Genomic DNA, 27,946 nt, shown 5'->3' with positions numbered 1-27,946 from the left:
GTACATGGGAATAGGACTCTCTGCCCAAGGTGTCAACATGAACAGACTTCCTGGTGAGTCACTGCTAACAACTATTTGTGTTTGCTCCTGAGCTGTTGACTGGATGTCTACAATCCAGAAAGAAAAGAAAAAAACTTACTTCTGGAATCCATGGGCAGACTTTTTTTGGGGAGAACATTGCTTGAATTGCAAAAATAGGAGGAGTCTATATTTCCATATAGTTGAAGTACAATTTAATAATTTGTTTAATGTAACAAATTGTATTAAAAGGCATAACAATGAATTTGGCATCAGGACTCGATATCAATCTCCCAGGAACTCTTTAGGAGACCTCAAAGTGATTACTTAAAAAGCAACCTCAAGTGAAAAAATCTTGAGGTCTTATATATATCAAAAGATTAAAGGCAGTCTCAGGCAAAAAACAGCAGGTTTCGGACACATTACAATTGATAATTGATGGGAATTCGTAATGTCTTACCTGTCAATCCGCATAACCAATCTATCTTCTTCCTTTGCCCATCCTCCACCCCAATTTAAATCCTCTCTAAGTCTAGCCCGGTGTTTTTCAACCTTGGCAGATATGTGGACTTCACCTCCCAAAATTCCCCTGCCAGCCATGGGGAATTCTGGGGATTGAAGTCCGCACATCTTCAAGCTTCCAAACCTGAGGAAAAACTGGTCTCGTCACACTCTGTGCATCTGATGAAATCAGCTACAGCAGTGGTTCTCAACCTGTGGGTCAGGACCCCATTTGGGGTCGATCGACCATTTCATGGGGGTCGCCAAGCAAGGCTGTCCGCCATTTTTTTTGTCCGCCATTTTTCCCCCCTTTTCCGGCGGGTGCCTTACCTCCCTTGGGCTGGGCCAGCTGGTGGTCGGCCTGCTCCGTCTCTGCCGCTTGCCAGCTATGCCTCGGCCGGCGCAGGGGGCGGAACCACGCATGCGCGGCGCTCCCGGGCAGGGAAAGTCCTCGACTTACGACCGGTTGGGTAGTCCTCGAATTACGACCGGTTTAGTCCTCGACTTACAACCGGTTTAGTCCTCGACTTACGACCGGTTTAGTCCTCGACTTACGACCGGTTGGGGTCGCGACATTAAAAAGGTTGAGAACCACTGAGCTACAGTTTATGAAAGCTTGTGTTTTAATATCACTCGTTAGTTGGAAAAAGATGCCCTGGTCCTTTTTTTTTTTTGCCACCAAGGATTAACACAGCTTTCCTATAATCATTTGAACCAAAGCTGTGGCTAGATGTGATCTGACCATCCTATGTTTGTAAAGTTATTACTTTGCTGCCCTCGTGGCTTTGGGAGTTTGTTCCCAAAATAGGTGAAGCTGGATGTGCCAAGCATCTCTAGTTTTCTTCTTCTTCTTGACTTCCATCATCTGTTCTTGAATCTTTTGTTTCTGTGCTTTTACCCCCAAGTCAGCCCCTCTCCCCCCCCCGCCCAGCATTGCTGTTTTTATTTCTGCCCATTCAGCTTTGAATTTCTTATTGCTAAATGTAAAGGGTTTTTTTTGTGTGTGTGATTTTATACCCTCTTTAGATGGGGCAAGACCGGATAACCCCTTTGTTAAGAATCTTAGTTTATAATTCTTTTTTTTGTGGGCCGCAGTGGATGAGGGTAATAATGCAAAGTGGGCAGGGGGTGGGCATGTGACAGCTGAGAGGTTCCAGTTTTTATTGGGTTGGGGGGAATAGGGGAATTTTTAATAGTGATAAAACTTTCTTGAAGTTATAGATTATGCATGGACGGTTGTAATGAAACGTGGTCATTCTTTCCTAAAGCTGGTGTTGTAAAACCTCGTAAGCGTGTTAATATAATGATGACACTTTTGCATATATGTAGATTGCATTATTTTTCTTTTCCTATTTTTTGTTTTTATTTAAATACATACATGCAATTTGCAAATAAAATGATCTGGCTTTCAAAAAACCTGGACCAAGGGCTGTTTGCAGCTATCTAGAGATTTTCTGGATTTTTGCAAAGTCCAGACAGTCACTAGATAGCTGCAAATAGTCCAGATTTAGGTCTTCTTAGCCCTAAAAAGTGCTAATAGTTTCTAGGCCAGGGGTGTCAAACTCACAACGTCATGTGACGTGTCGCGACATATTGTGACTTTTTTGCCATTGTCAGCAATGGGGTGGGCACGGTTTTGCTATGATGCATCTGGCCCGCAGGCCAGTAGTTTGGCCCCCCCTGGTCTAGGCCTATAAAAAGTAGATTCAAGGATTGGATGCAATTCTTGGTCACCAGATTTCCCACAATGAATTAGGACGCTTGGATTAAACTAGATGCTCATATTTATAGAACTACCATCTGTGCTATTTATTGATGGCACTTCTATTGGATTGGCTGTTTTTCTAACATAATTAAAATGGAAAATGTTGGTGCCAACACAAACTTTTCTCTCTATTCTTTTATTTTCAAGGAATGTTACCCTTCTCTTTAGTTAGAAAGAAAGCTTTGAAAGCAGCTTCAAGATCACTAAGGGAAAGATAACCCCCTTGCTTTACAATCCAAAATAAGGAAGAGCGTAATAAAGAAAGAGGGAAATTGCCAAACTGAGATGGCATTTCTTCAACAACTGCCTAAGATAGGCAAGGTTTTAAATAATGAGGATCTAGCAAGCAGCTGTTTGGAGAATCCTAAATCTGTTGGGGTTTTTTTTTTTTAGCTGATGGAATACTTCTGCTTCTCTTGGCTCCTTCTGCTTTTAGTCTCGTGGAAAAGCAGCTTTGCTACTGTAAATTGGAAGCAGATGGTACTATAACACTACCCTAAATTTTCGGAAGATTTCCTAGTCTTATAGTTTCTTGTTTGGCATCTGCCCAGCCTCCCTATTACATTTCCTCACATTTGGGCGTGAAACTCTCCAGAGTAGAGGAATTTATCCCTCAGCTGGGCCAATACATGCATCGTGCCTCCTCAGCAAAATGCATATCCCATTGGAAATGATGTATATTTGGATGCTTGTCCCAGCATTAGGAAACCTTTGGCAACAGAAATGGCATCTGGCATGATGAAAAACCTCTTGACGTTTGTAAGCATTGTGAAATTACTACAAAAGCGTATTTTCATGGCCAAAATAAGGTTGAAAAGGTTCACAGAACAGGCTGGCAGTTCAGTTCAACACTCTTTAGATCAGGGGTAGTCAACCTTGGCTCTTTTATGACTCGTGGACTTCAATTCCCAGAATTCCTGAGCCAGCTTAGCTGGCTCAGGAATTCTGGGAGTTGAAGTCCACGAGTCATAAAAGAGCCAAGGTTGACTACCCCTGCTTTAGATATTTAGATTTCTTTTTTTCTTTTTTTTAAATACAAATTCTGTTTAAACCTGTCCTAATTTTTTTTACGCCCGTGACTTCATTTTGGATTCTTCTATTTCAACATGTGGCTCTACGTTTAAACCCTGGCATCTGCCTCACGCGCTAACGAATAATTAGTCCTTAATGTTAGCAGCTTCTTTCTTAATCTAAAATTGCCCACGCTTAGTTGCAAGAAGCCATGTAATTGACAGCATCAGGTGAGAGTCTGCCAACACTATTAAGAGATGCCCACGTGACGGGTGCTCAGTGCAGGCCTTTGAGGGCGTCCCTGGAATTGAATCTCTTTGGAGGCTGGCTACGAGAAACGGATTTGGTTGCAGCTTCTGACATAATGGCCATTCATTTGTTCAGATAGTTGGGCTCTCCAGGCTTTTCCAGTAACATCTTCCTGACAAACACATCACTAGAACGGACAGATGGTGAATGCCGCTGTTTGCAGAACACAAATAAGGCTACTGTTCTATATGCCCGTTTAAGCTGATTCGGAAAAAAGGGGTTGATACACCACCAGCAACTCTGATGAGAAAACAGTTACCCCAGTTACTCTTTCGGGCACCTGTGGTCTTTGTGGAGATTAAGATCTGTAAATAGCTCAGTTTTGAACAGATTCTGTTCAAGCCAAATGTCCATTCAATTTGAATGTACGTGATTGGCATCATTTGTATCAAGCTACGTTGTTTGCATTATTGCGCGTCATTTCCTCTGTTTTGACATCATTTGCATGGTATAAATACCCTCTGTTGTCTTGTTTTAGAAACAGTGTACTTTGTGTATTACTTGGGGGGGGGTGAAGTCCCAAGTTATGTACGTTGCATCCGAAGATAGCTGAACGCAAGTCCACAAAATTGAGTTTTGCTGTAATTTGGAAACCTTATTCCCCAAATATAAAGCAATTGGTGATCCAATCTAAGGCGCTTTGTACGAAAGGAACCAATGATGGTAGCAAAATTTATCCTAACAATTGTCATATATTAAGAAGAGGTAGGGGTGTTTTCGATAGCCTGCCAAGTATGCCTTTTGTGTGGCTTTGTAAACCATGTCTTACCATGCCTGGCATGATGAAAACTCATACTTCTATGATAGACTGTCTGAATAATGTAATATAGTAGTCCTCGTTTAGTGACTGTTCATATTGATGGTGATGAAAAAGTAAATTTGCTTCCTCGCATTTTGTGATTTTCACAAGTGTGTAAAGCAAAGGCAAGCTGGAGTACGGTTGTCAGCACAGTCAGTTTTATTTAGCAACTGCTTCACTTAACGACTGAGTTGCCACTCCCAGTTGTGGTTGCAAAAGAGGACAATCTCTAGTTTTCTGATGTATAAACTTGATACTTCTGATTTTTTTTTCCAGGTTTCTCAATTTTTAGAGGGTTTTTTTGTGCTTAGGGAATTCCTACCTAAAATATACTGTTTATATTGCACTTGGCAAGTTTAAATCCTGGGCATCACTTTTGGAAAACCGCTGAACCATTTGCACTTCTGTTTCTTTTCCTATCAAATTTGAAACTTCATGATCAATAAACACCTCCCTTGCAGCCTTTTGTTGACGTAAAGCAGCAGCAGTCACTATTGTGAATAAGGCTTGGCAGGTACCTTGCCTCTAAAGTTTTTAGTTGCAATTTAATATATCAAAAAATATCATAAATGGACTCCAGAAGATGGTAGAGGACAGGAAGGCCTGTAGGAACATTGTCATGGGGTTGCGATGAATCGGACAGGACACGACTTCGCAACTAACAACAACAATATATCAAACTATATCCAATTGTCTGTTTTTTTCTGGTGCTTAATTTGGTGTGAAACTGAAAGTTAGCCATAGCAGATGACTGAAGAGGGCTCCAAAAGGGCGGGGTAACGTATCCTGGAAAATGCTGGGGATTCCAGTGCTAGGTTGTCATCTGGGTGTCTATTCCCCAAATCACTGTTTTAAAAGTCAGATGTATGTACAAGCATTCCTAAACAGATCGTTAGGAGTTTGGGTGTGTAAGGATCAAGTAGGTCACCCTGTCTCTGTTTTAATTCGGAACTAAATATAAGCTGTTTTCAGGTGGAGCCCTTTAGAGTAGCTGAATGTGACTGTCATTTCAGATAAGGGTGTTGACAGCAATTGGAGCAACCTGACATCACAAGCAAGAGCACACTGTATATTTTTATGTGCTCCATCCTGGATGTTTGAATGTAGTTTAATCTCCGTGATAGTTTAACCTTCGGCGTTCCTTTTGTAGCAGCGAGAAGAAAAACTGCTCCTGCTAGCAAGCAATTCTAGCATAATGTGATTATAGGACTACTTTGAAGCTAGGTATTTATGAAATGGAAGAGAGTTGCCATATTGTCAGATTTCATTCTGTGTGTTTCATAGATCTTAACTATGGCTAAATCAATCTGGACCTTAAAACACTTGAATCTAATTTTTATTTGTCCGGCTTTTGGCCTTAGGCATGGTCCTAGTATTTTTGGCTTGAAGTTACTAGGACTTTATCCTGAGCATCCAGTTCCTGTGCCAGGGACTGCTTGTGGTACAGCCGAATATATTTAGTCCATGATTACTTGATTGTGGATTGTGCAACATGATGCTTCAATACTTCCTTGACTGGAAACTGTGGTTTATGTTCAAAGAGAATGAGAAAAACAATGTCTTCCGTGTGTGGCTAAACATAAATCTGTGGAAGCCACACAAAAGCTCGTTCTGTGACTAGGATTCTTCAGAATAAACAAAGAGGCCTTCTTTAGCCCAGATCCAAAAATACTATATATAGGCTTTAGTGGAGGATCTTTGGGTTTCTTAAAGAGGAGTTAGGTACTTAACTGGTTTGGTCTATGGCAGGCTGCTGGGATCAGACAGTGATCAGCCCAGCAAATTTTTTGTGTAATATCTTGAATTGTTTTCTAGACTTGAAAAGGCTCCTGATTAGTTCAGACTGCCTGTATACCACAGATGAGTGCCAACGTGCCTTCTTAATTTCTTAAGTACTAGTACAGTGGTTCTCAACCTTTTTAATGCCGCGACCTCCAACCGGTCATAAGTCGAGGACTAAACCGGTCGTAAGTCGAGGACTAAACCGGTCGTACGTCGAGGACTAAACCGGTCGTAAGTTGAGGACTACCGAACCGGTCGTAAGTCGAGGACTTTCCTGCCCGGGAGCGCTATGCATGCGTGGTTCCGCCCCCTGCGCCGGCCGAGGCGTAGCTGGCAAGCGGCAGAGACGGAGCAGGCCGACCACCAGCTGGCCCAGCCCAAGGGAAGTAAGGCACCCGCCGGAAAAGGGGGAAAAAATGGCGGACAGCCTTGCTTGGTGACCCCCGTGAAATGGTCGATCGACCCCAAATGGGGTCGCGACCCATAGGTTGAGAACCGCTGTACTAGTAAGTGATTATGAAGGGAATAGAGGATTGTGTTTCTTTCTAAGCCTCGTGTTCCCTTTAACCAGACCTTGAAATGCAAATCCTGCATTTGGTTGGATTTGTGATGAAAACTGTCAAGAAAGGACAACTTCACGAAGAGGCAGCCATGCTGTAGCTTGGGCAACTATCTGCATAAGAGATCGGTGGAAATGTAGGTTTTAGATTCCTACAGTTTTATTTGGATTGAAAACTTAAAAACAAACCAGCCTGAATAATACTTTCTTCACTGGTTTATATAGCCATCCCGTAGAGCAGGGGTGTCAAACTCGCAACGTCACGTGTCGCGACGTATCGCGACTTTTTTTCCCCCATTGCCGGCAATGGGGTGAGCGCAGTTTTGCAGGCTGGCAGTTTGACACCCCTGCTGTAGAGGAAGGAGTTAGGGTTATATTGCAATTTATAGAAATACATATAGTCCCTGCGTTAAGACCACAATTGAGCTCAACATTTCTGCAGCTAAGTGAGACATTTGTTCAATGAATTTTGTCCCATTTTAGGACTTTCCTGTCACAGTTGTTAAGTGAATCACTGCAGTTGTTAAACGAGTCACATGGTTGTTATCTAGCTTCCCAATTGACTTTGCTTGCTAGAAGATCGCAAAAAGTGAACACACGACCGTAGGACACTGCAACCTTCATAAATAGGAATCGGTTGTCAAGCACCTGAGTTCTGACCGCATGGCCCTGGGAATGCTGCAGTGGTTGTTAAGTGTGAAAAACAATTATAAGTCACTTTTTTCAGGGTTGTTGTAACTTTGACAGTCACTAAACAAAACATTGTTCGTCGTGAACTACCTGTAACAGTTTTTTTAAAAAATCCATAGTTTTAGTCGCTAAAATCTTATTTCGCCATGATAAACAGTTCTCTATTTTCTGTCTTCTGTGTGTTGGGAACAGGACAGCTTATTTATCGCACTCACTTTTCCCCCCTAATTATCTTCTAAATATCTTCACAGAACATTCTGACTCCTAAACAGCTTTTCTAAGCACTCTGGGAGTGGTTCAACCTTGAAAAGGGCCATGTTCTGAGTATTTGGTTTTGAGTTCCAACCCTTAGGAGTCAGAACATTCTATGAAGAATGTTTTGCACATACTGGAATCCTCTTTCATGACTAATACAAATGCTGGTACATTTCCTAGTGATGTCACCTATGAATCTCTTCTTTCCCGATGTCAAACATGTTACTTTCTAAACATGGGCTCTTTGTTTATTCTTTTTCTCTCTCTTTTGTTTAGGTTGGGATAAGCATTCCTATGGCTATCATGGCGATGATGGACACTCCTTCTGCTCATCAGGGACAGGGCAGCCCTACGGCCCCACGTTCACTACTGGCGATGTAATCGGCTGCTGTGTGAACCTCATCAACAACACCTGCTTCTACACAAAGAATGGGCACAGTTTAGGTAAGCGGATGGAACACTTGGTACAGTTTTCTCTGACCTCCTTTGAAATGTTGATGTGTTCATAAGTTCCCTGTCAGAATTGGGTTCCATTCAAAAGAACAAAGTGATTGATCGTATAGTCAGAACAGAATTAACAGAATAACAGAGTTGGGAGAGACCTTTGAGGTCTTCCAGTCCAACCCCTGTTCAGGCAGGAAACCCTATACTATTTCAAGCAAATGGTTGTCCAATCTCTTCTTAAAACTTCCAGTGTTGGAGTATTCACAACTTCTGGAGAGAAGTTGTTCCACTGATTGTTTTAACTGTCATTAGTTCTAGGTTGCTTCTCTCCTTGATTAGTTTCCGTCCATTGCTTCTTGTCCTGCCTTCAGGTGCTTTGGAGAATAGCTTGACTCCCTCTTCTTTGTGGCAGCCCCTGAGATATTGGAACACTGCTATCATGTCACCCTGGTTCTTCTCTTCGTTAAACTAGACATACCCAATTCCAGCAACTGTTCTTTATATGTTTTAACCTCCAGTTCCCTAATCATCTTTATTGCTCTTCTCTGCACTCTTTTTAAAGTCTCAACATCTTTTTTACATTGTGGCGACCAAAACTGGATGCAGTTTTCCAAGTTGGTCTTACCAAGGCATTAATACAAAGTAATATTAACACTTCACGTGATTTTGATTCTATCCCTAATGTTAATGCAGCCTAGAACTGTGTTGGCTTTTTTTGGCAGCTGCAGCACACTGTTGGTTTATATTTAAGTGTTTGTCCACTAGGACTCCAAATTGCCTCTTGCAGTTACTACTATTGAGCAAGGTATCCCCTATATACCATATCTGTGTATTTGATTTTTCTTGCCTAAATGTAGAACCTTACTTTTTTCAGCATTGAATTTCATTTTGTTAGATAGCACCCAATGTTCAAGTTTGTCAAGATCCTTCTGTATTTGAAACCTATGTTCTGGAGTGTTGGCTATTCCTGCCAGCTTGGTGTCGTCTGCAAATTTGATGAGTTCCCCATCTATCCCCTCATCCAAATCATTGATGAAGATGTTGAAGAGTGCTGGGCTTAAAACAGAGCCTTGGGGTACCCCACTACATATTTCCCTCCATGTAGATGTGGTTCCATTGAGGATCGCATGCTGAGTACGGCCGGTCAGCCAGCTACCGTGGTGATGCTGTCTAACCCACATTTTTCTATATTATCAAGTAGTAGGTTGTGGTCTTTTTTATCAACTTCCAATGCAGGTTTATAGGGTTTTTTTAAATCAGAGAAAGTACAAGTTTCCCTCGCTTTACATAATTCACTATGATGCAATTGGTCTTTTTTTGTTATAAAATTCATTGTATGTTGGGAAAAAATGCTACTATGCAGCTTATGCCAGCATAATCAATAATAGAAATCTGGATTACTTTCCCCCCAAAGCTACTTGAACATTTTCTTACCAAAGCTCCTTTCTCATGCATTTACCATCACATTATATGACTTTTTCTGTTGTGTGGCCCATCTCCCACTTACTTCTGTATGTGCAGTAGGGACTCCCATTCATTTGGAGTTAAAATAATCATCAATATCTTATCCAGTCTCCTTTCCCCAACATCAAAGGACCTCTCTAACACTGGTTGAATATAGTAGATTGTGCTGAAGTTGGTGAAGGATCTTCCCTCCTAGGATACGCTTTTAACCTGGGAGAATCTCCTCTGTGCACAAAAGAAAGACAATAGTATTCATAGTGCTGTGATGCATTCTGGTTGTTGTTGTCGTTGTTGTCTGCTATGTGCAATAGAAATACAGCTGTAAAAAAGATAGAAGAGACGCTTTCATGGAACATGAGATAAAGAAGCAAACCTCTTTGACTAATGTAGTACTGAAAACTAAGGTTCTAAAATTTATGAGTACATTTGTCAAAGCATTTGAGTTATAAAATTTGACAGCAACTCCCCTTTTATCCACCGTTCAGAGTTTTGCTTTATGCAAGTTTTTGGGGAGTATAACTCTAGCACAAAGCAAGGGAAACAGTTGTCTGCTGATTTTATTTTATTTCTTTAGAATTGCTTATTGTAAATTGGGGGGTAGGTAAGTGAAAGTGCTACTTACCCAGAGCACTGGATACATTTATGATAGGGATGTCAAACTGCCGGCGCACAGGCCGGACGCATCACGTGGAAGCCGTGCCCACCCCATTGCCGGCAATGGCAAAAACCGGCCCGATACGTTGCGTGACGTCACGTGACGTTACGAGTTTGACATGCCTGATTTATGGGATTCCCTGCAGCAACATGTGGTGAAAACTATTGATTTAAATTGCTTTGAAGCAATACAAATGTGTAGTTTATAAGCAGCTTTTGAAAATTATAGCAAAGTGGCCCTTCCCGGTTCAAAAGGTAGAATACCCTCAATAACCACTTGTTGAGAAACACAGTTAGGAGACAACTCTTGTTTTCACAATAAACTGGTGGGGTTCTCAGGAGTATCTAGGTTTTTTTTTAAAAAAAAAAATCATAGGAATCTATAGTCTGATGCTTCAGCACTCTGGCTTCATGCATCATGCATGCCAGATGTTTCAGCTTTGCTCTTCAGAATTGCTTTAGCAATAATTGGATTTTTCTCGCTGGGCCAAGAAGAGAAAAATAAAATGTGCAGAACTGTCTTCATCAACCTGGCGTTCTCCAGTAGCAATTCCCAGATGTTCCAGCTGGCCTGGCCCAAGAAGTTCCAGTCTGCAGCATGACCGTCCTATACGTGTTAAAATTGATGTGCATTGCTCCTATGGTGGTGATAGATTTATCTTGCCTATGGAACAAATTGTATCACCAATGAGAAAAAGCCCATACAGTAGCGTAAATTCCACTTAGTGTGTTAAGCTTTCAGAAAGCTGTTCGCAGCAGGAAAGGAAAAGTAGAATGAATTCTTCCCAATAACTTGAATATCATTCATATATTCTTGTGCTGGTGCAGATGGACCCAAATCACTCTGGGCAGCCTATAAATTTAATACAGGTAGTCCTTGGCTTACGACCACAATTGAGCCCCAAAGCTCTGTTACTATCTGAGACAATTGTTAAGTTGAATTTTAGCTCATTTTACAACCCTTCTACCGTTGTTAAGTGAATCACTGCAGTTGTTAAGTTAGTCATACTTAGTTGTTAGTTGTTAAGTGAATTTGGCTCCCTCCATTGACTTTGCTTGTCAGAAGATCGCCAAAGGGGATCCCGTGACCCCGGGGCACTGCGGCCGTCATAAATGTGAGTCAGTTGCCAAGCGTCTGAATTTTGACCACATGACCGTGGGGAGGCTGCCACGGTCATAAGTGTGAAATACGGTCATAAGTCACTTTTTTTTTCAGTGTTGTTGTAACTTGGGTTCCTAAATGAATCATTGTAAGTTGAGGACTACCTGTAAATATAAGCGTGGTCCATATTCACGGCATTTTGCAAAGTATTTGGGGGAGAAAGATCCAGTCCCCATCCTGCAGCTTACAATTTCGTCATAGTGATTGTGGTTGAGGAGAGAAAGCCCCAGATAACAAGCTTAAATGCTCTATGCAGAAAGAGCCTTGTAGGTGGTTTGCTTTCCTTGCAGCAGGAAGTGGGGAATGCAGCCACATTTTAAAAGGGTGGGGTGTTATCTTTGTACCCAGAAATATTTGCTTCCTACGCATTGCACCAAGTTATGTTTGCCACGTTCTGTCCTTTGATTCTGACTTTACACCACTGAGATTACAAACAGGCAAAATCCATTTTTGTTTTTTTCTTGGTTACCTGAATGCACAGATCTTCATGGTTCTGAGTTTTCTCCTAGTAGGTGAGACATATACCTAGCCTGTTCCTGCAAGATAATTTAGAGGGCAAAGGTTGAGAAGCTAAAGTTGAAACGCTAATTTCTACTGCTGATTGGGAATTAGCTTTAAATTCCCCTCCTCCATAATGTCTGAAGACACTGAAGTAGCAGAAGAAGAAAAAAAAAATACTCCAGGCTTTTGCACTACTTGCTTCGAATTAAGATTAAAGTTCAAATCAACACTCAGCACCCTTATGCTTCATTCTGTTAGCATAGATATACCAGGGTGTTACTTCCTGGAAAAATGACAACCTGGGTGTGTTCAGTCATCTGTATGAATGCATCTTCTGTTTCCTTTGACTCACTTGGTGCATTTGCTCAGTTATAGGGTCAGCAAAAATACTTCCTCTGCATGCTGCTTTGTTCCTTCTCCTAGCAGTGGGTTGCTTCATTAACTCCTGTAAAATTATTTTAAAGCAACAGACTAAAAAAAAAACCCAAGAAAGATTGTTCTGAAAAAGCTAATTCTGAAGCACATATTAAGAAATACGTATTAAATTACTCCCCCCCTTCTTTGCCTTTCCGTGCAGAGAAACACACACAGCTCAGATCTTCAGCCTTATTTTCAGAAGAGCTAAATATATTGAGAATTAATGTAGCTCCGCCCATTAAAACATTTAGTCATTTTATTTATCGAATTTCTACACCTCCCATCTCAACTAAGCGATCGGTCAGTTTACAATAACTGCTTTATAGAAGATGGGAGGACGAAGTAGAATTTTGTACCTATTTACTCTGGTCAATTCCTAGATGAGCATGGATAAGTTTGCTGGACACAGATTTCAGAATAAGAATACAGGTAGTCCTCAACTTACAGTCGTTCGTTTAGTGACTGTTCAAAGTTACAACAGCATTGAAAAAGCGACTTATGCCCATTTTTCACACTTAACGCCATTTCACCATCCCTCATGGGATTTACATTTGGATGCTTGACAACCGGTTCATATTTATGACGGTCGCAACATCCTGGGGTCACGCGATCCCTTTTGTGACTTTCTGACAAGCAAAGTCAGTGGGGAAGCCGGGATTCGTTTAACAACCGGGTTACTAACTTATCAACCGCAGTTGATCCGCTTAATAAATGTGGCAAGAAAATTCACAAAATGGGACAAAACTCGACAGATTTCTCACTTAACCATATAAACGTTGGGCTCAATGGTAGTCGTAAGTCAAGGACTACCCGTACACAATAAATCTGAGAATGGATTAGAGATGTTTTTTTTTTTAATTGTCCACCAATTACGTATTTGTTGCTTATGTGCTGCATACGACCAATATGGGTTTTAAGGAAATGAGGGGAAATCCTTTGTCTTGACTTCAATATTTTCTCTTTCACAGGTATAGCCTTCACAGACCTTCCTGTAAGTACAACTTTTGTTTTATATTTCAACCAAAGATTGAAAACGTGGCTGTGGGAAGGAGGGAGGTGCTTGGGCCTTGCCTTCTCCTTGGGTACCATCTGGAAGTGGTTAGCATTAGGCTAGTGCAGGGGTCTTCAAACTTGGCCCTTTTTTGACTTGTGGACTTCAACTCCCAGAATTCCTCAGCCAGCGTGCACGCTGGCTGAGGAATTCTGGGAGTTGAAGTCCACAAGTCACAAAAGGGCCAGGTTTGAAGACCCCTGCGCTAGTAGCTTGGATGAAGCTCCCACGGCAATCAGAAAGGCAGGTTTTGTTAGAGAAATGAGTTCTCCCACAAGCTTTGGCTTCAGAAAAGGGGAGCAAATTGTGGACAAAAGTTTTTCCCCATATCAAGAAGAATTTTTTTGTTTTTATTTTTATTTTTGAGAAGCAACTTGGCGAGGATGTGGTCTGCTTCTCTAAAATAAGCAACATGGGATCTTGAGCTGAAAATCAGCCTTTTCTGCTGCTGCTTTAGCTGCTTCAAGTCTACTATAAGGAACCTGCACCTTGGTGAACTGTTAAGCAGAATACATTCATAACGAAAAGAAAGAAATTCCTAGTTTCTCAATAAACCACATCTGGAGGGTAGACAGTTTCTTAAACCACTTGTTGGAGTGGAAATGATTAATTTCTACTGGGGGGGCGAGAACATAATGAATCAAGCCGGGGTTTCTTTCATTCAGCAGTTTTAAGGGTTTTACCAAACTTTTACCACAGGTCCTGTGTTCCAGCTGAGAGTAATTTTTGAGAGGGTTTAGGAAGATGATTCTTGGAAAGCTGCTTACTCAGATTTTTGTTCTTGAATGCCAGTAAAGATGCTTGTTGGTTTGGAGTCAGTTAACCACAGGCTGCAGGCATAAATGATTTTAATCTTTAGAAATTACACATCAATGGCTGGCATATTTTTATAATATCACCCAGGCATGTGAGACAAAGAAAGCAAACACATATAATGTTCCAGTGTGAAACGTTTGTTCTCTTTTGTACATCAGCATTGGATACTCCGGATCTGACACGAAATGTCTTTGGGTGCTGAATGGGTCCCTGAAATTGGGTAGAATAAAAAAACACACACAACACTTTGCAAATATACAAAGCACAGAGGCCAGCCCCCTTGACTCAGCTACGCCGTTGCAGATTGTTTGGCAGCTCAAAATAGAAGTATGAATTTTGTTTTGACTGGATGAGAAAGTCACGCTGATTTTCCACATTGGGGAGCCAGTTTCGTTCCAGTTTCCTTCAGCAATGTGCCTTTCAAAGTGGTGGTGCCTAAGCCATGTGCCTTTCTAAAATTAAGTGGATTTTGTCCCCTCTTATGACCTTCGCTGCCGCAGTTGTGAAGCGAATCATTGCAGTGCTTAGTAACGCAGTTGTTAAGGGAATAAGTCTGGAGAGTGGACGTGGCAGTGCCTGGAGACAGCAGAATAGATGAGAAAGAACTGGAGAAGATAACAAAATACAAAGACCTACAAATAGAAATAGAAAGCCTGTGGCAAAAGCAAGCAAGGGTAGTACCAATAGTAATAGGCGCCTTGGGTGCAATCCCAAAACAACTTGAGCACCACTTGGACACCATTGGCATTGACAAATTCGCCATTAGTCAATTGCAAAAGGCGGCCTTACTAGGAACTGCTTTCATCCTGCGACGATATCTGTAATACCATCAAACATCCACATCTGCCTATCCCAGGTCCTGGGTAAGGACTCGATAGGTAGACAAAATGCCAAATCTAGTCTGAACATCTGGCTGACTGTGCGATGATCCATAATAATAATAAAGTTGGAAGGGACCTTGGAGCCCATCTAGTCCAACCCCCTGCTCAGGCAGGAAACCCTACACCATTTCAGACAGATGGCTGTCCAGTCTCTTCTTAAAAACTTCCAGTGTTATTGCCTTTCCTTGTCAGAAGGTCACAAAAGGGGATCACGTGATCCCAGGACACTGCAACCGTCATAAATGCATGCCAGTTGCCAAGCATCCCAGTTTTGATCAGGTGACCCTGGGGACGCTGCAACAATCGTAAGCGTGGAGATGGTCCTATCATTTATTTTTTTTAGTGCCATTGCAACTTCGAACAGTCGCTAAACGGACGGTTGCAAGTTGAGGGCTACCTGTATTACGCTGACTCTTCCCAAATGTTTTTCAGGGATGCATTTTTTTTGCCCATCGTGTCGGTCTGGCCCGGAAGCCCCTTGTTCAGGCTTCCATTAGCCGCCCCTTTCAAAAGGGGGGAGCAAACAATGTATGTCTCTGCTTTCTTTCCTAAAAAGCCCGGTTTTTTTTTTTTTTTTTAACTTGGGCTTCTTTTTTTGGCAGGCCAATCTATATCCCACTGTGGGGCTCCAGACACCCGGAGAGATTGTGGATGCCAACTTTGGGCAACAGCCATTTGTGTTCGACATTGAAGACTATATGAGAGAGTGGCGAGCAAAGATTCAGGGCACGATTAAAAGGTTTCCCATAGGTGACCGGCTAGGGGAATGGCAAGCCATGTTACAGAAGTGAGTGGCAGCTTGGATTGCCTTCAAGATAAATCTTACGATAAATTCACAAGAACGTTCTGCTGTAAAATGACATCTCCCCCCACCCCACCACCATTCTTATTTTATTGGTTCTTCTTTCTGTGTCCCTGAAGAGCAGAGGGGGTGCTTTACCTTAAGACAGGGGTAGGCAACTTTGGCTCTTTTAGGACTCGTGGACTTCAACTCCCAGAATTCCTGAGCCAGCCATGCTGAGGAGAAAGGGAGAGGTTTCCAAGCTGAGCCAGGCTGGCTCAGGAATTCTGGGAGTTGAAGTCCACGAGTCATAAAAGAGCCAAGTTTGAAGACCCCTGGTTTAAATATTTAAATATTTTTCCTCACAGTCACGTGATCAAAATTCAGGCATTTGGGCAGGGGTAGGCAAGCTTGGCTGTTTTATGACTCATGGACTCCAACTCCCAGAATTCCTGAGCCAGCCATGCTGAGGGGAAAGGGAGAGGTTTCCAAGCTGAGCCATGCTGGCTCAGGAATTCTGGGAGTTGAAGTCCACCAGTCATGAAGGGGCCATAGTTCCCCCATGCTGGCTGAGGAATTCTGGGAGTTGAAGTCCCCGAGTCATAAAAGAGCCAAGTTTGAAGACCCCTGGTTTAAATAATTAAATATTTTTCCTCACAGTCACGTGATCAAAATTCAGGCATTTGGGCAGGGGTCCTCAACCTTGGCAACTTTTATGACTCGTGGACTTCAACTCCCAGAATTCCTGAGCCAGCCATGCTGAGGAGAAAGGGAGAGGTTTCCAAGCTGAGCCAGGCTGGCTCGGGAATTCTGGGAGTTGAAGTCCACAAGTCATAAAAGAGCCAAAGTTGCCTACCCCTGCCTTAGGACGAGCAGGAGCTAGCTGCTTTCCTGGCACTTTGTTTGTAGCTGATTGGTAGCGCAGATATGCTGCTTGCTTTGCACCGGGTTTGATCGTTGTTTCTTCTGTGTTAGCTAGAGAAATGAGAAATAAGAGCTGAAGGGAAGATAAGGACTTGCAAAAGGCCATGCTCGTTTTATATCGCCAAATCACAAAAGAAATGAAGGAAAATCAGACATCCTACATATGTACGCCCTGAGCAGAAGACATGCAGAGCTGGCTGTTTCTGCTACTCCTAGAGCATCTACACAAAAGCAGGACAGGTTCAGCAAATAGGCCAACTTTTTATCTCTTATTTTTTTCCCAATAAAGAAAATAACAGGCTTTATAAGTCACCTGCAGGTATATTGAAAAATTAGGCAGCATATTTCATTTCAGATGTATAAAAAGCTTCCCATACATAGGCCTAGACGTGTTTCCAGGTCACTTCCATAGTAAGATATTGATTGAACACACCAATGTTCTTTCTCCCCATTGCTTTGGGATTCCCACAAAGAGGAATTAAAATCAAGGAAGTTGAACAGATTCGTCACACTTAATATATAAAGATCTAATCTCCTGACTTTTCTGAGGGTCAGATGGGTAGTGCTTTCTATTCTCTTCCCAAGCAATCTTTTCTTGGCATATTTGGATACTGGGAAGCAAAATGTTAATGTGGCTGTCCTAGAGATGTTTCCCCCCCTCCCCCCGCCTTGTTCCCCACTTTTTGTGGAATTTGTCCTGACACTGATGCTCTTTCTGTTGCCTGCTTTTTATATTTCCTAGCATGGTCTCTTCCTATCTGGTACATCATGGATATTGTGCTACAGCAACCGCCTTCGCCCGTGTGACGGAAAGTACAGTCCAAGAGGAACAGATCTCCATAAAGAACAGACAAAGTAAGCTTGTTTGTATTACTGCTGTAGCTTTCCCCAAATCCTGAATTGTCTTTAAATTCAGCTGCATCATTACATTGATATATCTGCAATTAAGTTCTGTAGCCCAGCATGAATAGGCAGAAACTTAAGTGTCCTCCATGGCTCCTTCTAGTTCTCTTTTATGGCTGGTATATTTTCTGTTTTTGTGTGTCTCGTTTTTCTTTCCTTCAGTTTTCCAAATGAAACCAAACTATTTGATTGTTCTGGAAACTGGCTAAATCGTTTTTGGAAAGCTGATTGGAAAACGTAGAATATAAGTCCGTGGGAGCTATTTTCTTGGTTTTTTTAAGGACACGTTATTAGATGGATGGGTAGAATATAGATAAAAACCAAATAGAACAGTAGGCAAAAACACCTATGACCCAACATCAATAATTGTGGAACCATTAAACTGGAGCGTTCCCAAATAAACGCCATTGCAAAATGAGACATGGCGGTTAATAGGCCGATATATTTGCTTAATACTAATTAGCAAGCTATATGCCAACATCTCCAAGCCAGTTTAAGGGACCGGTTGTAGCAAGTGTTAACTGGAAGCTCAAGCAGACTCCAGTGAAAGGTTGGACCTTCGCCCGATGCTCCAGCACCTTATTAAGAAATACTGTTAATGCTTAAGACTCCTTATCTGCAGTTTTCATTGATATGAAACCAGCAGTTCATTCTACTTTCCACGATGGGAAGAATTGAAGACTAATTGAAAGCATATTGAAAATCATACCGTTTCATCCCATACCAAAAGAGATGAGTGATGGTTGGCTGACTTCCATGTGGAAGGACAGCCATGAGTGGGGTCACTGCAGAAAGACCGTCTGCCGTGTGTTGTTGATGCACTACGGCTGTCCAAAGATTAACAAATAATGCTTTGAGGATATGAGAATTTGTCACAATTAATTTTGTTCTTTTTTTTTTAAATGCAGCTGACACACATCCTTCTTTTATGTTCTCACACCTGGGGGGGGGAAATGCATCTGACTAATTTATCTATTGGTAAATCCAGTTTTATTGCCTGTCTAATATGAGATGACAGACAACAGCTTGCCTCCTAACAGTTCTATTCTCACCTCCAGGAATACAAAAGCTGGTTTTGGCAGGAAGAGTAGGTGAAGCCATTGAAGCAACACAGCAGCTCTATCCAGGCCTTCTAGAGCACAATCCTAACCTCTTGTTCATGTTAAAGTAAGTGCGGTGTAAATGCCTTTGTGCGAAGAACTACGGTGTTGAGAAAGTCAGGAAGCAAAATTAGTGACAGAGCAGTAGATGGGCTTAGAATCTCTTTTTTTATAAACAAGTGGTTGGGGGTGCAGAACGGAATGTAAGAGCCAATTTGATTTAGTAGAGGGGTGTCCAATCTTGGCAACTTTAAGACTTGTACTCCTAATATTTCCCAGCCAGCATGGGGGATTCTGGGAATTCAAGTCCACAAATCTTAAAGTTGCCAAGGTTGATCATCTCTGGTCTAGTAGTTAGAAAGCAGGAAACCATGAGTTCAGGTCCCTTCTTAGCCAGCTGGGTGACTTTGGGCCAGTCACTCTGTCTCAGCCCAACCCACCTCACAGTTGTTGGAAGGAACATAGGAAGAAGGTGTGTTGGATCTCTGTCACTGCCTTGAGTTATTTGTAAAAATAATAAAGACAGGATAATACACAATAAATAAATAGGATAGTCTTTGAATGATGGGCAGCCTGTCAGAAAAAAGCTGGAGGTGATAAATCTTCTAAGAAATACGATTTGACCTGACCCAAATAATTGAAGCTTGCTTTCCGGAGTGCTGCTGTAAATAGCAACTCTTGACATCTTTCCAGATGGAAGGCAGCTGAAGAAGAATCCCTTTTTAGGGAAAGTGAATTGGGATGCATTCTCAGACAGCTCAGAATAACCTCGTTTTTTCTTTCTTTTTTTTAAATCAGGCAAGCAAAGACTATAGACGTATGCCAATGGTTTCACTTACAGAATGTTTTCCTAAATGCTGCAGAAAATTTAAAAAGAAGACCCTCGGATTCACAACCTAATAGCCCAGGTCGATAGATATGGCAGGGATCTGATCGTGCGCCACTTTGGTGGACGAATTGTGCATTTTTATTCCAGTTCTTTGGAGCTGTGAGCCATTTGCCGCAAGAAAGTCAAACCAAAAAAAAAGCTCTTATCTCTGGATGCTTCTCCTCACGCCATTTCCAAGATGTAGTAATGCAGACTATTAAGTGTACTACTGTGTTTATTTATTTATTCTGTCTAATTTCCCATTCGCCTGTTTTCCCACCCCTACCCCCTGTGCATCCCAGGTGCCGGCAGTTTGTGGAGATGGTGAATGGAACAGACAGCGAAGTGCGCTTTTTCAGTACCCGCAGCCCCAAATCACAAGACAGCTACCCGGATTCCCCCAATCTGAGCCCCCGGCATGGCTCCAATAATTTGCACATCCACGTCACTGGTAGGCGTTTGCTTCTCTCCTTGGCTTTGGGCTAACGTGGCGTCTACTTTTCATTACCTTTCTGGAAGCCGCTGTTAGAACTTCTTCTCTAAATTCTGCACAGTACCTTTAGTAGTGAAGAACCCGCTTGCTTACCTGTTCCGTAACTTAGTATGTTTCTGGCCTGAGCTCTTTCAACAAGAGTTAAGGCTAAGTAAGATTTTGGCAGTGACTTCGTCAGGTTTGGTTATCTCTCCTGATTTTAGATTTCTTCGGTGAAGTAGATTGTTACTTGCCCCACCTGGCGGTTTGTTGATGTTGTTAGTTGCGAAGCCGTGTCTGACTCATCGTGACCTCATGGACAACGTTCCTCCAGGCCTTCCTGTCCTCTACCATCTTCTGGAGTCCATTTAAGCTCACGCCTACTGCTTCAGTGACCCCATTCAGCCACCTCATTCTCTGTTGTCCCCTTCTTCCATCGCCCTCAATCTTTCCCAGCATTAGGCCCTTCTCCAGTGAGTCCTTCCTTCTCATTAGGTGGCCAAAGTACTTGAGTTTCCACTTCAGGATCTGGCCTTCTAAAGAGCAGTCGGGGTTGATCTCCTCTAGGACTGACCGGTTTGATCGCCTTGCAGTCCAGGGGACTCACAGGAGTCTTCTCCAGCACCATAGTTGAAAGGCCTCAATTATTTGGCACTCAGCCTTTCTTATGGTCCAGTTTTCACAGCCATACATTGTAACTGGGAAAACCATGGCCTTGACTCTATGCACTTTTGTTGGCAGGGTGATGTCTCTGCTTTTTAGTATGCTGTCTAGATTTGCCACAGCTTTCCTCCCCAGGAGCAAGCGTCTTTTAATTTCTTGGCTGCAGTTCCCATCTGCGGTGATCTTGGAGCCCAGGAAGATAAAATCTGTCACTACCTCCATTTCTTCCCCATCTATTTGCCAGGAATTGAGAGGGCCGGATGCCATGATCTTGGTTTTCTTAACGTTGAGTTTCAAGCCAATGTTTGCACTCTCCTCCTTCACCCGCATCAAGAGGATCTAGCGGTTTGAAGGCATGCAAATGCGAGTAGATAAATAGGTACCACTTCAGAGGGAAGGTAACAGCGTCCCATGCGCCTTTGGTGTATAGCCACGCTGGCCGCATGACCACAGCAGTGTCTTTGGACAATGCTGGCTCCCTCAACTAGGAAATGATAATCACTGCCCCCTAGAGTTGGACACAACTGGATAGGGGAAACCTTTCTCTTTAGTGGGGCTTAAAGTTTTAATAATTAAAAGAGCGCTAGGTTTCCCACCTTGACTTCTCTCTCTGTCTTCAGGAGCAGACAGCCCAAGCTGTAGCAATGGGGTGACCTCCCTAAAAAGCAAGCAGAGCCACAGTAAATATCCTGCACTGAGTTCGTCCTCCTCCTCCTCTTCTTCATCATCCCCTTCCTCCGTGAACTACTCGGAGTCCAACTCAACAGATTCTACCAAATCCCAACAACACAGCAGCACTAGCAACCAAGAAACCAGGTGAGACAGGTGTCTTTTAGGGCAGGCCTTTTCCTTTTTTGGCATTTCTTTCTTTCTTTCTTTCTTTCTTTCTTTCTTTCTTTCTTTCTTTCTTTCTTTCTTTCTTTCTTTCTTTCTCTCCTCCCCTCTCCCTGTCTCATGACCTCCATCCTCTTCATTCAAGTGACAGTGAGATGGAGATGGAGGCGGAGCACTATCCCAACGGAATCCTGGAGAATTCAGCCACCCGAATAATGAATGGCACTTACAAGCATGAAGAAATTCTACAGACTGATGATTCCAGCATGGGTAGGTCTGGCCGGCCTGCGGGCAGAGGAAAAGCACTTTTTGAGGAAACAGTTCATTATCCAGGGTAGGTGAGGTTCCTTATGGAAAATTACTGCACATCAGAAGCTTTTTCCAGCCCATCCATTCCCACACCGGGTGGTCCTCGACTTAAAGCCACAGTTGAGTCCAAAATCTCCATGGCTAAGCAAGGCAGTTGTGACAGGAGGAGTCATTTTGCAACCTTTTTGCCCTGGTTATTCAGCAAATCGCTGCAGTTAAATGAATCATGCAGTGCATCTGCTTCCCCCATTGCAGGGGTCCTCAAACTTGGCCACTTTAAGACTTGTGGACTTCAACTCCCAGAATTCCCCAGCCCTGCCCCATTGTCTTTGCTGGTTGGAAGACGGCTGGGAAGGTTGCAAGGGGGCGATCACGTGACCCCAGGACCCTGCAGCTGTGGTAAATACATCCCGGTTGCCAAAAGCCAAGATTTTGATCACGTGATCATAGAGACGCTACAACAGTAATAAGCGCGAGGGCTGATTGCAAGTCACTTTTTTCCCCCACACCGTTGTAACTTCAAACTGTCAATAAATGAATCGGTTGCAAATCGAGGATTACCCGTATTCTAGTTGATTCAACAATTGTATAGAATCCATCCTGCTTTAACACAATGGGTAGACCCAATACTTGTTTACCAAGGGGTTTGTTTGTTTGTTTTTTTCATCTACGATCCAGTATAGAATTTAACTTCTGGACTTTTAAGCCTGTAATATTCAATATTCATGGATTTGCAGTCAGTCCTGGAATGCTGGGGGGGGAGGAAAGGTTAAAAGATTAAGATGGGCTTCCAGTCAAGGTCTCTTTAGAAGACCTTTTGTACCCAGTGACTTACATGGCCAATCATTTGGGGGGGGGGTGGGGGGTCAGTCAGGCTGAAGAAGGCAGATGCTTCGATGCCATGCAGGTTGGTGACCCATCCTTCCCCCTTTTCTCCAGAAGACGGCTGCCCACAGAGGCAACTCTGTGGAGGGAACCACGCTGCCACCGAGCGGATGATCCAGTTCGGGCGGGAACTCCAGATCCTCAGCGAGCAGCTATGCAGAGACTACGGCAAGAACACAGCCCACAAAAAAATGTTACAGGTACACAGCTTGGCTGTTTTCTTCACTAGAGCGGCTCCTCTTTCACCCAAAATGAGTTCTCTTTTATTTCTGCGTTAAAAAATAATAATTAAGGTTTGGGCATTTATTTAACAGAATAACAGAGTTGGAAGGGATCTTAGAGGGATCTTCTAATGCTAGTCCAGCCCCCTGCTCAAGCAGGAGAGCCTATACCGTTTCCAGACAAATGGCTATCCAGTCTCTTCTTTAAACCCCCCCCTTGATGGAGAATCCACAACTTCTGGAGGCACACCATTCCACTGATTAATTGTTCTCATTGTCAGGAAATTTCTCCTTAGTTCCAAGATTGCTTCTCTCCTTGATTACTTTCCATCCATTGCTTCTTCTCTTGCCTTCTGGTGCTTTGGAGAATGGCTTGACCCCCTTTTCTTTGTGGAAGCCCCTCAGAATAGGTTGACCCCCTCTTCTTTGTGGAAGCCCCTCAGATAATGGAACACTTTTTGTTTAAAAAGATGAAACCAGGAAGGCAGTAGAAGACATTACAGTCCTTAGTGCTCTCTTAGCTTGCTTGTTTTCCTGCAGACGTTTCATCACCCAACTAGGTAACATCATCAGTGCTAGTCCTTGATTTTCCTTTATTGGTGTGTTAGATAGAATTCAGCAAAAATTGTCCCAAGGCATTCAGAGCTTGGGAAACCATCGCTGTCCTTGGCAAAATCATTTAAACCCCTCCCCACTAATAAAATAGATTTGGCCTTTCTCTCTCTCTCTCTCTCTCTCTCTCTCTCTCTCTCTCTCTCTCTCTCTCTCTCTCTCTCTCTCTCTCTCTCACACACACACACACACACACACACACAAAATCTCTGATGATCATTCCTCCTCTGCATTATTTTCCATCTGTGAAATAAAACTTTTCACTGGTCAGTAGGGAGAGCTATTGCATTAGTATCCTATACTTTTGAAGGGGGGGGGGAACTGCAGCTTATTTCGTTGAGTTACTATGATCAAAATTTATGCTCCCTCCCCAGTTTAAATATAATCTCCCCCAGAAGTGTTATTAATATTTAAAATAGTACTCAACTGTCTTGAAAAAAATAAACACTGGCCTTGGCCAGTTTACGAATGCAGCTCTCGGCATGCCCTATTAGCCCCTTGTGGTTCTCTGCTGTATCATTTGACAACCTCATGCCTTCAAGGTAAGGTAGGGTACTGTGTCCAAGTGGCCTTGAAATCATGGGAATTTCGATATGCTGGAAGTGTGAAGAGACCGTTTGGAATTATTACCACATGTGGTGGCAATGCCCAAAGGCACAAACATTTTGGAACTTATTAAAGAAGTGGTTGGAAGAAATTTTGCAAATAGATATAGAAGCCAAACTGGAATTTCTCTTATTGGGAATTATAGAAAGAAAATATAAGAAAGACACAAATTATTTACTACTGCATATAGTAACAGCGGCACGAATAGCCTTCGCTAAAAAATGGAAAGAGAAAGATACTCCAACCGAAGAGGAAATATTATTGAAAATTTTCAGTTGCGCTGAAATGGATAGACTTACATGGGAACTCAAGGACAAAAGTGAAACCAAGTACTACAAAATCTGGGAACGATTTTATGATTGGATAGACAATAAGAGGGTAGCCAAGATAAATGTATAGTGCTAGAATAAAATATAGATTATAGACAAATGTATATTTAAAAGATAAATAGATATATAGAAATAAGGGAAAAAGTGTTAATAATATATTATAAATAGTGAGCAAAGTTTAAGAACTATATGTCTATATGAGTACTAATACTATTGTAAAAGGTTGGAAGGTGTATGGAATCAGTGACATCATATCTATGGCCAATGTGTTTTTAATTTTGTATTATTAATAAAATGTATATATACTGTATATAAAAAAGAAATCTTGGGAATTGTAGTCTGAAGGGCCCCTGTAGAACAGTTAACGCCACTGGAACCAAGTACCTTTTGCTGCTCTCTGCTGAGACCTCTTATTACTCTTTCAGGATGCATTCAGCTTGTTAGCCTATTCTGATCCTTGGAACTGTCCAGTCGGTCAGCAGCTGGATCCAATCCAGAGGGAGCCGGTGTGTGCTGCACTCAATAGCGCTATTTTGGGTAAGGAGATGCCAGGAGCCGGTTGCAACTCCGCTCTGTGCACCGCTTGAGAGGGCTAATGTGGCAGGAATTTTGCCGCATATTTTTTTGCAGGTTTTGGCAGATCACCTGTGCTGGAGAGGGAGTGTAGCTGTGTGTATATAGGAAAGAGAGAAGAAAGTAAAGAAAAGAAAGGGGAGGGAGTTATGAGAATGAAAAAGGAGGCAAGACAGGAGGATGAAAAGCATATAATAATAATAATAATAATAATAATAATAATAATAATAATAATAATAATAATAATAATAATAATAATAATAATAATAATAATAGTAGTAGTAGTAGTAGTAGTAGTAAAGTTGGAAGGGACCTTGAAGGTCATCTAGTCCAACCCCCCGCTCAGGCAGGAAACCCTATACCATTTCGGACAAATGATGTGCCTAGGTTGGCTGCTGCTTCATGTTAGTCAGGCAGGTGTCAGCCAAAGCAAATGTTACACTCTGTGACTGCACGGGGGTGGCTGCTGAAAAAGAGTTTTTCTCATAGATTGCTCTGTGAGAAGATAGCTATCCTGTGAAAGCTTTTTTTCGTTAGTATTTTCTTTCCATCCTGGGCTTTTTTTGAAAGGTCTCCTGAATATTTGTCCTGGATCACTGCCATCTTGTTAACAACTATGGGCTAAGATGAGGATAGGCAACTTTGGCCCCCTCATGACTCGTGGACTTCAACTCCCAGAATTCCTGAGCCAGCGTGGCTCAGCTTGGAAACCTCTCCCTTTCCCCTCAGCGTGGCTGGCTCAGGAATTCTGGGAGTTGAAGTCCACCAGTCAAAAAAGAGCCAAGGTTGCCTACCCCTGGCCTAAGGCCTGTATTTCTCAACCTTGGCCACTCGGAGATGGGTGGACTTCAACTCCCAGAATTCCTGAGCCAGCCACGCTGAGGGAAAAGGGAGAGGTTTCCAAGCTGAGCCATGCTGGCTCGGGAATTCTGGGAGTTGAAGTCCACGAGTCATAAAAGAGCCAAGGTTGCCTACCCCTGGGCTAAGATGCTGAATTCCCTATGCACTTTGGAGCAATGACTGGGAAGCTAGTAGAAGTTGTAACTCTTCAGCCGTCCCCTTGAGGAAAAACGGCTCCAAGTCTCCATCAGGGTCAGATTTTTTTTAGAGAACAGAAGTGGCTGCATCCCCATGTTTCTTGTGGAAGTGTATCACCTCCCCAGCCTCCCAATAGACAATAACAAGTCGGGGTGCTAGAGAGCACCCTTGCAGTCTTAACAGCAGTGGCGTCCTACTGCAACGTCCCTAATTTGCCGGCTAGTAAATGGCGATTCTGTTTTGACTATTTTGGAAATGCGTCCACCCTCCTACCAGCCCGGTTGCAAGAACGGCTACAAGAGGCTTTCAAAATTCCCTCTGGGCCCATCAGCCCAAAACATTTATCTGCCAAGGGTTAGGACTGTCAGGGGGTTGGGTGAAGGAGGGGAGGGGAGCAAGACGTAGCCTCTTTGCATGACATGTTCCTTGTGCATCTCTGGTCTCTTTTCTCTCCTCAGAGTCTCAGAACCTGCCAAAGCAGCCCCCCCTGCTGCTCGCCCTGGGCCAGGCCTCGGAGTGCTTGCGACTCATGGCGCGCGTGGGCCTGGGCTCCTGCTCCTTCGCCAGAGTGGACGACTATTTGCACTAGCCACTGAGTGAGGCAGAGTGACCCCTCCAGTTGCTGCCCTTTCACCTCTTCCTGCCTTGCGGTTTCTCACCTGCGCCTGCCCTCCACCCGCTGCCCAGCAGAAGGACACAGCGTTGACTGAGGCGGGAGGGGAGGAGGAGGAGGAGGAGGAGGAGAGGACCCTTGACGCGCCTTCTTCGTTGCTCACCCTGGAAACTGCTCGCAGGGTTCCCCACCCCGCCCCATCCCGCCCTCCCATCACAGCCGCATCCTTCTTCTCTGCCCCACCCACAGCACTTGGCCTTCTCACTGGTCCTTCTGATGTAGCGCCTTCTGACTTTAGGATTTTACCTTTTTATTTTATTATGTTATTTTATTTGTCTGACTGAGCCACCCAGTATTTATACCTGGAGAGTTTGTGCTGAGCTGGTTTCTAATTCATTTAGAGATAAAAAGTGTATCTTGAGTTGGTGACGGCCTGTTTTGCTTTTTTTTTTTTGTTTTAACTTTATTTTTTACGTTCGGAAAAACTTAACTGGCAGGTGTGCTTCTTTGGACAGTATCGTTCACTGTTGCTGGTCCTCATAAAAAAACCAGGAGTCTGAATGTGCGTGTTGGAATATTAGCCATGCTATCCAAACAAAAAGAGTTGATCTTTTTTTTTTTTCTGTGCCTCTGACACACAGCCCTGAGAAACCCTACGGATGCAGCCTGGGAACTAATCTGGGGGAAGGCTGAGCTTGGGAACAATAAGAGGATCTGTTCCCAACTGCCCCTTGAATAGGATATCCTGCAATGCTTGGAAAGAGAACTGGTGTGACCTGAGTTATGTCCCCAAACTCTGTGGAGAAGTAGTAAGAGCTCTTAACGGCAATCAGACACGAGGGCATCGCTGTGGGAATTTGTTGCTCCGCTACAACTTCTCAAACTGCTGATGATTGGCCATGCTGACTGGGTTGCCGGGAGCTTGACAACCTCTGGAGAAACACAGGGTTTTCCTCCCCTCCATCAAAGCAAGTGATCCTAAGCTGTTGCTAGGGGACTTCTCCTTTGTCACATCTGGTCACATTTAGGCAACTCACAATCTAAAACTTGCCTCAAAGAGGAAGGAGAAGAGAGCTTCCTAATCCTGGTACCCAAAGGGCTGCCTGGAATGGAATCGAGGTGGAATGGAAAATGGG

General features: G+C 43.1%; 1 protein-coding gene across 3 annotated transcripts; it reads left to right on the top strand.

Annotated features, from left to right (window-relative positions):
• Window positions 1–26,810, top strand: RANBP10 (RAN binding protein 10). 3 transcript variants are annotated; one of them, XM_015817584.1, is made up of 12 exons: window positions 1–53; window positions 7,966–8,133; window positions 13,300–13,322; window positions 15,682–15,866; window positions 17,527–17,639; window positions 18,746–18,854; window positions 19,958–20,106; window positions 21,411–21,606; window positions 21,770–21,894; window positions 22,873–23,018; window positions 25,012–25,123; window positions 26,656–26,810. In XM_015817584.1, the coding sequence occupies exons 1-12, from the start codon at window positions 5–7 to the stop codon at window positions 26,784–26,786; spliced, it is 1,506 nt and encodes a 501-aa protein (XP_015673070.1). In that variant the 5' UTR covers window positions 1–4; the 3' UTR covers window positions 26,787–26,810. The 3 variants fall into 3 exon arrangements, with proteins under 3 accessions (XP_015673070.1, XP_015673069.1, XP_015673071.1); XM_015817583.1 differs by having other exon boundaries at window positions 21,722–21,894; XM_015817585.1 differs by lacking the exon at window positions 7,966–8,133 and having other exon boundaries at window positions 21,722–21,894.
• Window positions 26,811–27,946: the final 1,136 nt, after the last annotated feature.

The sequence above is a fragment of the Protobothrops mucrosquamatus genome, unplaced genomic scaffold (genome assembly GCF_001527695.2).
Source record: "Protobothrops mucrosquamatus isolate PMUCROS unplaced genomic scaffold, P.Mucros_1.0 scaffold605, whole genome shotgun sequence".
NCBI lineage: Eukaryota > Metazoa > Chordata > Lepidosauria > Squamata > Viperidae > Protobothrops > Protobothrops mucrosquamatus.
Note: the sequence above shows the minus strand (reverse complement) of the source record. Positions and strands in the feature narration are given on the sequence as shown.